Genomic DNA, 16,496 nt, shown 5'->3' with positions numbered 1-16,496 from the left:
TAATCCTGGATTTTAGAAGCTAAAACCTGGATTTTAGAAGCTAGAACCTGGATTTTATAAGTTAGGATTGCAAAATCCAGGTTTTTAGCTTATAAAATCCAGCTTTTAAATTTTGAAATTCAAGTTTTAGCTTCTAAAATTAAAGATTTCACCATCCTAGATTATAAAATCCATGTATCTAAACTACCCTAAAATGATTTGCCGGATGCCAATGAAGAACCCAACTTATATAAAAAATCTCAAAAATAAAGGGAAATGTTATCAGCACTATTGAATTTTGATGAGGGCACTCACTTTACTAAAAAGTATGGTATGACCCGCACCATAGGATGATCCAAACCGTCTATTAGATGGGCCACAGCCTAAATAGATTATGCCCCAAAAATCATTTCCATAGGTTGATCCTAACCCTCCGATCTGAATGTTAGATGGTTGATCCTAACCCGTATAGATCGGAGGGTTGGGATCAACCTATGGAAATGATTTCTGGGGCACCACCTATTTGGGCTGTGGATCATCAAATGGACGGTTTGGATCAACCTATGGTGCGGGCCATTCCATACTTTTAATAAAGTGAGGAGTACCCTCATCAAAATAGTAGTGTGCTGATAACATTTCCCAAAATAAAATAAGCCAAATCTCTTGCATGGAATTGTGACGAAGCGAAAGATGACCGACAAACTTGCCTTCCTCTAAACATGATGTACAATGGTTCGCAATAATCATCTGACATTTTGCAAATGTGAGAATTTTCTCTAGGCATGTTGTCCAACAAAATGGACCCTAGGAACTTAAGTTACGTAAGCAGCCCAGTGTCCGGATTGGGGGTTCAAGTGTTACAATAACATTTGACCATGATCTTACCAATGGATGACCATTTCCAAATCCTCCTATCCATATCAAATCTCCTAATATAGATTTAGTTAATTAACTAAAGCAAAGTTATTGCCTCCTGAACACCGTAATAAAAGAAATCCTTTTGCGGACTATGTTCCACCAAACTCTCACCAAGTATCCTAAAGGAGTCAGCCACTCTAACCCATTTGCTTGATGCCGCCGTGAAAACTACAGGAAAATACGAGATTGAGGGGCGTATTCATGCACCACTCATCTAACCTGCAGCGATCCTGGGTAGAACTCACACTTAAGTGCTAGCTGTTAAGGGGAGGTGCCCATTCCCTTATAAGCCCATCCACATCCATTTCACTTTCCGATGTGGGATCTTTGCTTTTGCGTGGAACCCCCGTCAATCTGCCCCTCCACGCGGAAGCAACATGACAATCTCACCCCTCCACGCGGTGGCAACGTGGGAACTACGAGATCTTCTCCGAGGGAATTTCACCGTCCTCGAAGGCACACCATGGTTACCGAGATCTTCCCCGAAGGACTTTTCCTCTTCGGAGGCAATACCAGGGTTACCACGCCCTAGCTTTGTTACCATCTATAGGGACCCTGGGTAGAACTCACACTTAAAAGCTAGCTGTTGAGGGTAGGGTGCTCATTCCCTTATAAGCCCATCCACATCCACTTCACTTTCCAATGTAGGATCTTTTGCTTTTGCGTGGAAGAACCAACAAAACCAAAACTTAATCGTTTCCCCCAGCGAGTAAGATGTTCACAATTGGAGCTGGCATTTCTCCTTATGTTTGTCTTTATCAATGTCGTTTGTTAGAATATGTGAGATCCAACGGTTGTATTGGGTTGAGATCCAACGTTTGTTCACAATTGGAGCTGGCATTTCCCCTTAAATATGGTAATCTGGCTTGATGAGGCAATTAGAGTCAATTAGATCAAATTAGTAAGTAGGTTAGATGGGGCAAGCTAAGTAAATTAGGATATTAGATTTGATTTGGTGGCAAATTGATGTAGGTAGGTTTATTAGGAAAGTAGATTAGATTGAGATTATATCTTTCCATGTTTATCCTTTTGAGTGTTCTATTTAAACACTCATTACTTCATTGTAAATTATCCAAGTTTAGTGAAATTCCTAGAGTAAATTCTACATCCTCTGTGTACATTTATTGTCCATTTGCTGTTTACAATCCCAACGAGTTGAATGCATTAGACAGTAAAGGGGTGGGAGACTTGTATTAAGCGCCATTATTCTGCACCATTCTTCTGAGTTGGCCTACATTTTGCATATGCTTTCACACATTTCCCAAGTTTTTTAGGATTTCCACCTAAATTCCTACGCGAAGTTTACATATTTCTATTTCCATCTAAGACCTAAACACGTACCAAATCTGAAACGTAAAACCTTGATAAAGATTGTTCTTGGTTATATGCTAGCTAGTCAACAGATCACCATGTTATGAATCAATGGAGACTTTAAAGGATGTAATCCAATCTTACAGCGATGCGCCATATAGTGAGAGGAATCCTCTCCGGTTCACTTTCTACGCTGTTTAGGAAGCTAATTCGCACGTCCTTCACAATGTCAATGGGTTTAACTATACTTTTGCCATGGAGCTTTGCCTACCAAAGAGTCAAGTGAAGAAATGGAACTATTTCTTCTGTTTGGTTCTTCAATGAGTTCCTTGCTGTGGACTTTGCTGGCCATGTACAAGAACATCCTTCTGTTTTTTTATCCTCTCAATCCTACTAACTAGAGAAGCGTTGTTTTCCGTGTATATTTCTGAAGTGCAAAGATCATATTTAGCAAATCTTGGAAATAATTTTTTAGAATCACTTTCATTGCCTTCTTTAGGATACTGAAATTCTTTTCAACTTCTGATTTTAGAGAGAGATTTGACGGTTGATTTTGCAATGAATTCTCGGAGTAAAGCGGAGTTGCTCCAAGCAATTGTCATCCCGCCAGTTTTGCCCTGTCTAAAGACAAAGAATCAGAAGCATTGAAGAACATGATCTTAGAAACTGAGAATTAGGATTGAAAAAAGAAAACCCCTCTGCAACAATTATAAGAGTAGAAAACACATCTTTTGTAATGAAATAACAGAAAAAAATTCCTATATCTGTCGTTCTCCGAAACAAGCATGTCTGCTTATTAAAGAGCCCGCATATTTTATATGAAACACAATTTCCCCCAGTTTCCTCCCCCCTTTCTCCTAACAAAGGTACATATTTTCACAATTTTCCTTCCTCCCAATTCTCATCCAAAGCCTTTTGCATTAGGGGAAACTATCCAATCACCATTGGCACAAAGGTTGGAAGCCTTGGCATATATAACAGACGGAGCAAAAATGGGACATCAGCAAATTGGGTTTTCAAGGCCACTGTCCCTCTACAAAATTCACATTTTCAAAAGATTTCCCTGCTCTCATGCACAAAATTCCTTCGGCTATGGCAATGAGTGACTGGTCCTGTAACATTTGAGACAATCAAGAAAGCTAAAGAAAACATATGAGAGTGAGAAACCCAGTTTTAATTAAGCAAGTTGCAAAGGAAAGTTCACAAAGCTTACATTAGCAACAACAGTGGTGAGCGTAGAGCTGAGTATGGTTCGAAGGATAAGTGATTGATCCAATGATCCAAATACCTGGCTGTTGGAGTTCCACGCAAAAGCAAATAGTCCCACATCGGTAAAGTGAAGTGGATGGGGATGGGTTATAAGGGAATGGGCACCCTCCCTCTAATGGCTAGCTTTTAGGGGTGAGTTCTACCCGGTTGAATTCCCTACAAATGGTATCAAAGCTGGGGCGTGGCAACTCCCGGGAAGATCTCGGTAACCTCGGTGTGTCTCCGAGGACGGTGGAATCCCTCGAAGAAGATCTCGTGGTTCCCACGTAGCCGCAGCGTGTGGTCCACGTTGCTTCCGCATGGAGGGGGAGATTGTTGGAGTTCCACACAGAAGCAAATAGTCCCACATCGGTAAAGTGAAGTGGATGGGGATGGGTTATAAGATAATGGGCACCCTCTCTCTAACGGCTAGCTTTTAGGGGTGAGTCTTACCCGGTTGAATTCCCTACACTGGCCTTTGCAATACTAACAACAATATCTCTGAAATATCATCATAATAATTGAAAGACCCTCATTTGCTTAACTACTGATAGGCAAATGTAACCAAACATGTTGGACATTTCAAACTTCAGTAGAAAAAAGTGAGGCAAACACTAGGCTAAACAAAGGCTATTAGTTGGTTCTGAAATGAATTATCTACTGATCCTGATGCAGCTGATGCAGAATTCTTTTGTACAAGAAGCCCACATTGATAGGCAAATGAGTAACACCAGAGCTGATCTTTTCTTCTATGGATTTAAAAGTCTTAAACCATTTCAACAAAGGGCACACAGAGAAAAAAGAAACTGGTCTCTAGTAAGAACACGAACACCAATCCGACAGTATAATTAGTCAATCATATAGTGGGAGTGTCACACATTTGACAAGAAACATTTACTTTCTAACCTAAAGATGACACATATGAAAAGTGTTTGAATGTTTAATGGGGTACCCAGAGGTACAAGCAAATACAGGCAACACTAGACAATAGGTGGATATTGTTTGGCTTTCTGATGAACCCTTTTTTATATTCATTTTTTAAAAAAGGGTTAAGGAAAAAATATCTTTTAACATAGTTTTCAAGCCATTGATTCTTTGTGTGATTCATAATTCACAATTCACCGTAAGAAAGGAGCCTTCTGCCTTTTCTTTCCCCGGCCCGAAAAAAGGATTGCAAGAATGTTGGATCATAATCCCAAATATCTCTGACTTTTTCCAAATATAGCGATTTTATTGCGAATTTTGATAAAAGACCTAATCCTGAAATAATCCAGAGATTTTAAATAAAGTACCGATATTTTCATTTTTAAGGGATTTGCTAGCTTCCATCGCAAAAGGCATTTCGCGGATGGGCTGTTGCACGTGAGAGCAGCCACATAGGCTCACTTTTCAGCGGAGTGAACGCAAAAATATATAGGCATACCTCAATTCTAGCGTCTTCCAAAGACCAAATGGAGCATCTCCCCATGCATCAATTTATTACTTTTTTATGGTAGGTAAGTTGGGATCGAACTTCTGACCTCTGGGTCAAAGAACATAATCTTTACCAATTGAGCTAGAGGCTCAACCCTGCATCAGTTTATTACTATAATCCGAAATCACACAAATTTCCTGCAACAGGCTTCTCCTTCATTTTTTTCCCTTTGTGACTGCATTCTTGAGCTCTTCTATCAGTGTGCTCAAATGGACGTAAGACGATCCACCTTCTTCCATAGCCTTCCTCGCCATCTCCCTCAACTCCCTTGCTCTCTTCCTCATCCCCACCGCCTCTTCTCCCCCGGCCACCACTCTAGTTATTGCCTTCTCTATCTCCTCACTCCTAATCACCGGCCTGTCCTCTTCCTCAAACGCAATCCACACCTCAGATCCTACCCCAACCCCAATCTTCAACACCTCTGTGACAAGCTTCTCATTGAAGAATTGCTCCGCAAATATTGGCCATGTAACCATGGCCACGCCCGCACTCACACCCTCTAATATCGAATTCCACCCACAATGAGTCACGAAAACTCCAATCGCATGATGGTTGAGGATTAAAATCTGTGGTGCCCACCCACTTATAATTAGACTTTTGTCTTTCAACTTCTCCTCCATTTTGTTAGACATCCAGTTCTTGGATCCTTCACCATTGGCATCTCTAATCACCCAAATGAATGGCCGCTCGCAAGCTTCGAGAGCCAATGCAATCTCTGCCAATTGAAGATCAGTAAATCGACATAAGCTCCCAAAACATATGTAAATAACTGAATTGGGTTCTTGAGAATCAAGCCAGCTCAAGCACTTTCTTCCATTGATGGAAGCCTTCTTCCCTCTCTCAGACATATCTAGTGTGTTTCGATTGCGGAGAGACACCGGGCCGATGTGCCATGCCTTCCTACCCATGTTCTTGAAGTGATCTACGTAAAGCGTCTCCAACTCGTTGAAGCTGTTCATTACGAAGCCAAAGCTATTAAGATCAGCCTTTCTTATTTGGTCGATGAAGTGGATAAATTTTTTCCCAGATTTAATGTAGTCGGGCAGTTGGGATCTCTTCAGCTCAATTGGGTGTGGAAGATCTGGCACCAAGAAGGCCTCCTTATCTGAGGCTACCTATTAAAGTACGAATGATTAAATTACACCAACTCTAACAACTTAAGCTTTTGGAGTAATCAGTTGTTTCACATGGTATCAGAGCTATTGCGTCGTGGATTAAAACCCAACAACTCCTTGATATTACAAATCCACGTGTACAGCCAACCCAAAAAGAGAAGTCACACCTGAAAGGGGAGTGTTGTAAATGACTAAATTACAACCACTCTAACAGCTTAAGCTTTTGGAGTAATTGACTGTTTCACATGGTATCAGAGCGCTATTGTTTAAAACCCAATAACTCGTTGATATTAAAAATCCAAAAAAAGAGGGGTTAGGATTGTTGAAGTATAAATGATTAAATTACACCAACTTTTAACAGCTTAAACTTTTGGAGTAATTGGTTGTTTAACACTACCTTCCCGTGCGGTGTGTAACGTTTGAGACTTTCGGAGATGGAGAGGGAGAAGAAGCTGGACCCACTGAAGGTGAGCCTCGGTATGTGGAACTTATTAGTGACATCGAAGGTCCAAGGCAAGAACGAGTCGGAGACAATACAGTCAGGGAGGTGTTCTCCGACAAGTTGTTCGAATGGGTCCTGGATCATGGAGATGGCCTTGAAGAGATTGGCAAGCATATCTTTGGAAATGATGGAATCGAAAACTTCGCTTCCATGGGGCAATCCAGACTCTGAATATGGGATTTGGAGAAGGTAGAGTTGGATTTGATGACCCAATTCCTTGCCTTGATCGATGGTTTTCTTCATGAATTCGGCATTGAGAGTGGTGGTGATTAGGCTGACCTTAACTCCGCGCTCTGCAAATAATATGGCCATGTCTAGCATGGGAATCATGTGGCCATGAGCCATGAAAGGGAAGAAGAACATGTGAAGCTGATGAGCTTCTGAATCCATGGAGATTTCTATCTATCTGAGTAGAGAGGAAATGGAGATGAATCCTTACTCTTTAGATTTTTCCCCACACAAGTTGGGAAAATAGATAAGCATTTCTTGAGCAAGGAATGACAAATCATTGTCAGTGTTGTCATTTGGCGCTTGCAAGTTGTGGCTGCAATCTATTGATACAAACCCAGATAGTTTCATCACATATCAACGAGCTAAGACATGGAAATACTTTGGTCTTTGAATGATATGGTCCGTGTATTTTGGTGGGCAAAAATCTTGTACACTACAAGAAAAAGACCCCTTTAAACGACTTAAAAATAAACTCACCCAATAAAGATATCCGTCCCTATATGTAATTTTTAGAGATTTGCTAGCGTCAATTGCAGAAGGAAATTCGCGGATGGGCTGTTGCATGTGAGAACAGCCACACTGGCTCACTTCTCAGCAGATTTTGTCTTCATTCATGAGGTGGCTACTCTCACATGCAACAGCCCATCCACAAAGTACCTTCTGCGATGGACTATGCGAATACCTAATTTTAACCTTCTGCGATGGACTATGCGAATACCTAATTTTAAAGGCAAATTATATACACGGTCATTATTAAACATTTGTGACAGTTAAATATTTTCTTTCTTTAAAAGATAAACCATTAGCGACACTTTTAATTTATCCGCCGGGGCGGCGGCCGCGCGGGGGGGGGGGGGGGGGGGGGGGGGGGTGGGGGTGGTGCACCTCGACCACCCAGTTTGCATTCAAAGTGAAATCAATTGAAAAAGAGAAGCATTAACACACTAATTAATTGGGTAAAAATCAAACATTGAACCAGATGCTCAAAATATTTAAATGCACATAGCCAACTAGCTTATGTCCAAAGCGTGTTGATTTCAAAAACTTGCTAATTCTTTTCCAAAATCAAACACTTAATAACCAAGTACACACATAGCGAGCCTGTGGAGCATATTTCTACTTAATTTTATCAAGATATTTTCTATGAATGTAGAGCACACATTGCATATTCTATCAGACTCGAAATGTATATTTCTCAAAGCTAATTTTAGAGAATGCATATTTCTGCCACCCATTTTATCAAAACAAGAGGCTTGCACGTAGAACGCCCTTGAATTTCATGTCAGAGCACACGTAAAAATATTACATGGCTTAAAAATATAAATTCAAATGTATACTAATTGTAAGTATAATAGATTGCAAAGTTAAAGATCTTGGTAGATTAGAACTACCATCTTCTTGAGAACGTTGTGTTCAAACCTCATTGCTTAAGCGCTTTACCATTTAAGCTAAAGATCCACCTCTTAAACGAAATATATCACAGCCTATATCACCTAACAAAAATCAAGTTCAAGAGACAAATAAGAGGATATAAGGCCACACAAAACACACGAAACCGGCATCAATATGCAGGATACATAACAAGGAGTTTGAAAATATAGAGATCAAAGTACTTTGGAAAGAGAAGATCCATACAGAATCCGTTTAACTAAATAGGAATAAACCACCAAGACCTATTAAAGAACAAAAATTCAATGTCGGGCTCCTGTTTTAAAGCAGTACAAAAAAGAAATTGAGAACATCTCAAAGAAGTTACCCATAAGTAAATATAATCATCCAATGCAACAACTCAATGTTACAAAGTTTAGATGCCATCAACAATACAATAAAGAAGGATAAGAGGTTAAGGAAATTAAGGAATACACATGGGATCTTGATTAGTACACTCTACAGTCTTCCCAGTAAGAAGCTTCATTTATACTTTTATAACACACAATAAAAGAGATAAGTATGAAAGGATGAAGGCTATCTCATATGTAGAACTGTGAGGAAATACATTGTTTAGGTGAATTGGTTAGAAGACGAAATTGTCAACATATGTGTATATATTGTAACCATTGTGTGCATATTAACATATCTGCACTGCCATTAAATAATAGAAACGCGAATGTGAATTGTCGTTTCATTTTTTATGATTGAGAATCAGCCAATCAAAAGAAAGACCTGAGTTCTCTCATTCTCGAAGGATTGTAAGTACAACTGCTGCTTCGCGCTCTTTCCAACTTCTTGAAGTGAAGACAAATCCTTTCTAAACCCATTGAGGTGCTTGACTTTATATCTTTATAATAACACATCAGCACATATAAGAAACAGTGTCTACCTTTCTGCAGAGTTTAATTGTTTCTGATCTGTGACTTAATCGAACCCGAGAAACTGTTACTTGAAATGAGAACTTTTTTTCTATTGGAAATCAGAAATCTAAATAAACCAGTACTTATCTCTTTTGTAGAAAAACATTTCTGGAAAAACCGATTAAGAAGAAGAAGGCTGAGTCGTGCCACTGGTCTTTCTCCTTAAGAATCGTATCCGCCCCCTACCGGTGCAACCGGGATCTGCGAACCGATGCTCCAAGATAAAACAGCCAAAGTTGGCTCCAGTTCACGTGCACTCGCTGACTGGTCCACCCAGAACCACCTTGGAATAATGCTCAGACACAGAAAGATTGGAGGAAGAAGATGATAAAAACAGAACAGAAGTTGCCTTTGAAAATCAGAATACGTGTACATAGATCTTGTTGACTCTTTATGTGAAAAGAAGTCTTTTTGTAATTCAAACTTACAATGGGGTGTTTTTAGTAATTTTATGTATGCTTTTGGGCTTCCCTCCAAAAAGACTAAAGTCATGAGAAAACTTTAGTCCTAGATGAGAAGTGTGAGAGGATGAGAGTGGCCATATATATACTTTCACTCTCTTAACCTTGTAAATGAGCAAGAAGTTATGGGGATCCTACGCGCACGGATCGCCCACTTGGTTCCGGTGGGCTTTTGATCTTACTACACACGCGCGCCGCCCGGCCCGGCCCGGCTCGGCCGGCCGCGCGCGTGGACCTAAGGCTTTTCTTTTTCTATTGTTTATTTTTCCTTTTAACGGTCGAGAATTTATTTATTTTGTTTTAATTCTTTTTTTACCGTTTGAGATTCCTTAATCGTGGTTTAGTGACCGTTTGGAAAACGTCTCTCACGCACTAAAAGAGTGAGACGTTTCATCATAACGGATCGATTACCTTTCTATATAAATCGGTTTTAGAGAAAACAGAAGATCATCCTTGACGGATTCTTCTTCTGCTCTTTCTCTTCTCTGGCTTTCTCTCTGGTTTTCTGCTCAAGGCTTTTGGCAAATATAAGCGAGTTCTTAGGCATCCGGGCTGCGTGAGTGCACACCCCTGGAGCGAGAGTTGTTGTATCCTGGAGGCATACGCTGAGACGCCCATCTGCACCGTTGATTCGTCGTAGTGGGGGCGAGATTTGCCTTAAGGACAGCGAAGATTCTTCGTGCCTCAATTCGATAAGTGATCTAACGATTTCTTTTTCCTTCACAGATTATTATTGCAGAAAATAATATTAGTAATCTCTGTCTTCAAGTTGTGAGATTAATTTCTTATAAGGTATTTTTCGAATCCTAAATTACAGATTTGCACATCAATTTTTTCTAACAGATCTATGCCCAAACAATGTTGTTCTCTCCTTTTTATAGATAATGAGGAAGTGACCGTTGGAAGAGATTAATCACCACCATTAGTGTCTTAAACGTTCTCTCCCAACAGCCACAAATATGACTATTGGATATGAAAGGGTTTGCACACTTATTAGGGGTGTCAATACCAAAACGTGGGGAGATTAAAAAACTGATTTAAATTTAATGGGAAAATTAAATACGATTTGGGCACTAAAAAGATACTTTATTGTACCCAAACCCAAACCCAAACCTGATCTTGACCTGGGGCCACGGTCCGGCGAGGTGAGGCGACGCGCACGCATGTGTTATTTACACATTTGCTTGTGTTCTTCTAAAAGCCCAAGATCTAACAAATTCTAAAGCCCCTTGAAGGCCCAAGCCGTTCTCCAACTCTCCATCTTATATGAATGAGAAGAAATTTCTTCCGAAGCAATGTGAGACTATTAATTTGCCTTTGGTTTAGAGAGCACAACATGCATACACACACTCCAAGGTTTTGGGTTCAAGTCCCCATTCAATCAAAATACATTTGCTTTCAAAATAAGAGGGGAAACTTTAATTTGAATCTTCCCTCTAAATTTTAAACCCAAAGGAAAAAGCATCTTTGACTTTTCAACGTAAATTTTCTTTTAAAATTTCTAACAATCCCCCACAAGATTCAAAATACAGTTGCAATTTGAAAACGGAAGTATCTGAGCACTTAAGAAAATAGAGTGGATTCATACCAGTGTCTTTTGGACTTCAACCGATATTTAGGAGAAACAGATTACGTTACCGAGTACTGGTAGAGTTAGACTCCTTCAACCTTTCCTCGTAGGTGTAACCGACTAACCTGTCACCTACACCCTACCATCGATTCCTTGGTGATTCATTCACAGTATTGGAACATTTTGGCCTTGTTCCCCTCTTGGTTATCATGAATGTTCTAGAGAATTACCCGTTATATTCTCATAGGAAGCGGCCTCACCTCCACATTCACTTAGGCCTGTCATCAAGTATGCACTGCAAGTAACATACCACCCAATACAGGTTATGAACTGATTAACAGTTTACAACTCATTCTACCTCATTTCCAGTGAACACTATCTTCCTTTATTTTGCATCTAGGAGTAGGGGGTGATAATGTTAACAAACCATCCAATGACTTATTAGTACCCATTGAACCTAATTCCAGGGATCTCCTTTCACATAGGTTGGGTGTCCATCACTAATGGTTCATGCCACGAGCTTTAACTTCATTCCATGCGATGCCTCATAAACCACTTTGTTTATTTGTGGCTTTGTCAGAGGATCTGCCAGATTCTTCTCTGACCTTACAAAGTCGAGTGCTATTGTTCCCTCACTCAAGAATTGCTTCACCAAAGTATGCCTTAGGCGACTATGTCTTCTTTTGCCATTATAGGTCTTACTTTTGGCCTTGGATAAAGCAGCTTGACAGTCACAGTGTAAAGACACTGAGGGAACCAGCCTTGGCCATAAAGGCACATCTGCTATAAAATTCCTGAGCCATTCGGCTTCAGCTCCTGCTAGGGCTAAGGCTATAAAGCCCGCTTCTATAGTGGAACTTGTACTGCATGTTTGTATTTTCAAGAAATCACACCACCACCAAGGGTGAATACATATCCACTGGTAGACACTGAATCTCTTGAATCAGAGATCCAATTCGCATCACTATAGCCTTCCAAGACAGCAGGATACCCCTTAAAATGCAGTCCAAAGTTCATTGTACCCTTTAGGTATCTCAACAACCTAGTCAAAGCTTGCCAGTGTTCATGTCCTGGTCTATGTGTGTGTTGACTATGTTTTTCAACTACTAGTGCTATGTCAGGTCTAGTACAATTCATCAAATATGACACTGAACCTATAATCCTTGAGTATTCCTTTTGGGATACCATCTCACCTTTATTTTTCTTTAGGTGAACCTGACAATCTAAAGGTGTCTTTGCAGGTGAACTATCATATTGTCTATACTTCCTAAGAATGTTCTCTACATAGTGAGACTGTGACAATATTATTTCATTTTCTTTTCTAATGATCTTCATTCCTAGAATTACATCAGCTTCACCCATATCTTTGGTTTCAAAGTTTGACATTAAAAATCTCTTAGTAGATTTAACTATGTCCAAACTAGTACCCATAATCAATATATCATCTACATATACATACAGAATTACACCTTTATCACCATTAAACTTACTATAAACACATTTATTAGATTCATTTATCTTATAACCATTTGTAATTAAGACACTATCAAATTTGTCATTCCACTGTTTCGGTGCTTGTTTCAAGCCGTACAGTGACTTAATTAATTTACAAACTTTATTTTCATGTCCAGTTACAATGAATCCTTCAGGTTGTTTAATGTAAATTTCTTCTTCTAAATCTTCATTTAAGAAAGCTGTTTTTACATCCATTTGATGTATTACCAATTTATGAATAAAAGCTATAGCTAATAATATCCTAATGGTGGACAACCTAGCAACAGGAGAATAAGTATCAAAGTAGTCTATCTCCTTTTTCTGTCTAAAGCCTTTAGCTACTAGCCTCGCTTTAAACTTATCAATTGTCCCATCAGGTCTTAGCTTCTTTTTAAAAATTCATTTGCTATCTAGTGCTTTAGTTCCAGGTGGAAGTTCCACCAATTCCCATGTGTGGTTTTCTATTATTGAATCTAATTCACTTTTAATAGCTTCTTTCCAGAATACAACATCTGGAGATGTTACAGCTTCAGAGTAAGTTACAGGATCTTTATCTATTAGATAGGTGAACATCCCATCTCCTAGATTTGTTTTTTTCCTTTGTCTTTTACTTCTTCTGAGTTCTTGAAACTCAGGGTCCAAATCCTTTTCAGTTTCAATTTGATTTCTTGAAACATTACTAGGTTCTTTAGGAATTTCTCTCTTCATAGGGAAGTGATGTTCAAAGAACTCAACATCCCTATATACAATTATAGTGTTATATTGTAGGATATTTTCAACTGATTTCAAAACCAGAAATCTATAGGCAGTACTATTTTGAGCATATCGTATGAATACACAATCACAAGTTTTAAATCATAGTTTTTTTTTCCTTAGGTTCAGGTATTTCAACCTTAGCCAAGCAACCCCAAACTCTCAAATGAGATAAAGTGGGCATCTTGTTATGCCATAAATCATATGGTCTTTGACACTTCTTCTTTGGAGGTATCCTGTTATATATATAACACGCCGACAGAAGTGCTTAACCAGAACTTACTAACATAGCATTGAACATATCCTTTAAGATTATATTCATCCGTTCTGGTATATCATTTGATTTAGGTTGGTATGGAGCTGTGGTTTCATGGATAATACCATTATCATCACAAAACTTAGTTATAGAGTATTCTGTACCTCTATCTGTTCTAAGTCTTTTTATCTTTTTGTCTAATTGATTTTCCACTTCATTTTTGTACTTTATAAAGGCTTGTTCAGCTTCATCTTTAGATCTAAGAATGTATACTTTAGTGTATCTAGAGTAGTCATCTATAAAGGTTACATAGTACCTTTTACCTCCTCTAGATTCAAGATTTCTGAAATTAGCTAGATCACTATGAATTAATTCTAATAATTCAATTTTTCTTTCAACACTAAAGTGAAGTTTCTTAGTGAATTTTGCTTCAACACAAATTTCACATCTTTCTTTACTAGGTTCAATCTTTTCATTCATTAAACCTAAGTTGCAAAGTCTTTTAATGTAAGGTGCACTTCTATGACCTAATCTACCATACCAAATATCAAAAGACTCAACTATGTAAGCAGAAGAAGATGATTTTTCATTCAAGATTTCAAGTACATTCAGTACAAACAGACCATTGGCATTATAGTCATTTCCTACAAACACATTATTTTTACCAAGGATAGCCTTGTCTGCTTCAAAGTGAGCTTCAGTCCATTCTTGTTCAAGAGCACACCAGACACCAAGTTACGCCGTATATCCGGCACATGCAGCACTCAAGAAGTGCAAGTACTTTTCCTGAGGTTAACTTCAGTAAGACCTTGCCCTTACCAACGACTTTTGAGGTCTGTGAGTTCCCCATGAAAACTCGATCCCCTTCCTTAACTATGGTGTAGTTGTAGAAGGAGTTTCGGTCTCCACAAATGTGCTTGGTAGCACTAGTATCCAGAACCCACTCCTTTGGATTTTCCACCAGATTTACCTCAGTCACAACTGTTGCAATTACATCCACCTCGGTTAGATTAACCTTGGCACTGGACGAACCAGTATTTCGGTGTCGGTAGTCCTTCTTGTAGTGTCCGAATTTTCCACATTCAAAACAAACTCCTTTCTTCATAGGTGCATTTTTCTTGAAATTCTTTTCCTTCTTCGCTTTCAAGTTCTTAGACCCATCATTTTTTGTTTCAACTATGTTTGCCTTAGAGGTATACTCTTTGGCTTTCTGTTGCTTGTCCTTGAGTCTATTTTTCTCTTCTATCTTAACCCGAACCACTACTTAGTCTAAGGTCCATTCCTTTGTCTTATGTTTCAATCCGATTTTAAAATCTTTCCAAGACAATGGCAATTTCTCAATGAGAGAACCAACCACTAATGTATCAGCTAACTTCATACCTTCCTTAGCCAATTCTCCCACAAGAAACTGGTATTTGTCAATTTGGGCAGAAATAGGTTTTGCATCATCCATAGCAAAATTCAGAAAATTTCCTATAACATATTTCCTATTACCAGCATCTTCTAAATCATACTTAGTTACCAAAGCATTCCAAAGATCAGCAGCATGTTCATAGGAATAGTAAACATTATATAATTCATTTGATAACCCATTCAAAAGATGGTTTTTGCAGATGTAATTGGCACTATTCCAGTTATCAAAATCAGCATCATCTTCACTAGGTTTTGGTTGAGTAAGAACAAAAACAACCCCAATTTGTTGTAAAGCAAAGAAGATCTGTTGTTTCCACCGTTTATAATTCAATCCAGTAAGGCGTTCGATTTTGAAAAAATCTGGAATAGTGTTCAGGATTCTGTTCACAGCAGGAGTGCGAACACCCGTACTTGGATTGGAATTCTCACCGGTGATGGGAAGAACAGAATATGAGTTCGGATTATCAGAAGCCATAAGATCAGATCTGTTTCGGTTACGATTTTTAAGAATGTTGGAATTCAATGTTCTGATCTGTGACTTAATCGAACCCGAGAAACTGTTACTTGAAATGAGAACTTTTTTCTGTTGGAAATCAGAAATCTAAATAAACCAGTACTTATCTCTTTTGTAGAAAAATGTTTCTGGAAAAACCGATTAAGAAGAAGAAGGCTGAGTCGTGCCATTGGTCACTCTCCTTAAGAATCGTATCCGCCCCCTACCGGTGCAATCGAGATCCGCGAACCGATGCTCTAAGATAAAACAGCCAAAGTTGGCTCCAGTCCACATGCACTCGCTAACTGGTCCACCCAGAACCACCTTGGAATAGTGCTCAGACACAGAAAGATCGGAGGAAGAAGATGATAAAAACAGAACAGAAGTTGCCTTTGAAAATCAGAATACGTGTACATAGATTTGTGCCCAAACGGTGTTGTTCTCTCCTTTTTATAGATAATGAGGAAGTGACCGTTGGAAGAGATTAATCACCACCATTAGTGTCTTAAACGTTTCTCTCCCAACAGTCACAAATATTAAACAGTTTGCACACTTATTAGGGGTGTCAATACCAAAACGTGGGGAGATTAAAAAACTGATTTAAATTTAATGGGAAAATTAAATATGATTTGGGCACTAAAAAGATACTTTATTGTACCCAAACCCAAACCCGACCTCAGACCACGGCCCGGCGACACGCGAGCGTGTGTTATTTACACATTTGCTTGTGTTCTTCTAAAAGTCCAAGATCCAACAAATTCTAAAGCCCCTTGAAGGCCCAAGCTTTCTCCAACTCTCCATCTTATATGGATGAGAAGAAATTTCTTCCGAAGCAATGTGGGACTATTAATTATTTAATTTGCCTTTGGTTTAGAGAGCACAACATGCATATACACACTTCAAGGTTTTGGGTTCAAGTCCCCATTC

At 39.0% G+C, this 16,496-nt stretch overlaps 1 protein-coding gene across 2 annotated transcripts; it reads right to left on the bottom strand.

Moving 5' to 3' along the window:
- Window positions 1-2,867: 2,867 nt before the first annotated feature.
- LOC143849975 (scopoletin glucosyltransferase-like) lies at window positions 2,868-7,088 on the bottom strand. Of its 2 annotated transcripts, XR_013235918.1 has the most exons (3): window positions 6,443-7,088; window positions 3,422-6,045; window positions 2,868-3,320 (listed from the first exon to the last, which is right to left on the bottom strand). XR_013235918.1 is itself a non-coding variant. In XM_077359297.1 (2 exons), the coding sequence occupies exons 1-2, from the start codon at window positions 6,935-6,937 to the stop codon at window positions 5,086-5,088; spliced, it is 1,455 nt and encodes a 484-aa protein (XP_077215412.1). In that variant the 5' UTR covers window positions 6,938-7,088; the 3' UTR covers window positions 2,868-5,085. The 2 variants fall into 2 exon arrangements, 1 of the variants encoding a protein (XP_077215412.1); XM_077359297.1 differs by having other exon boundaries at window positions 2,868-6,045.
- Window positions 7,089-16,496: the final 9,408 nt, after the last annotated feature.

This window comes from Tasmannia lanceolata, unplaced genomic scaffold, assembly GCF_043159265.1.
Source record: "Tasmannia lanceolata isolate RefF3 unplaced genomic scaffold, GAP_Taslan_0.1 ptg000018l, whole genome shotgun sequence".
Taxonomy (NCBI): domain Eukaryota; kingdom Viridiplantae; phylum Streptophyta; class Magnoliopsida; order Canellales; family Winteraceae; genus Tasmannia; species Tasmannia lanceolata.
This window is presented reverse-complemented; position numbering and strand designations above follow the sequence as displayed.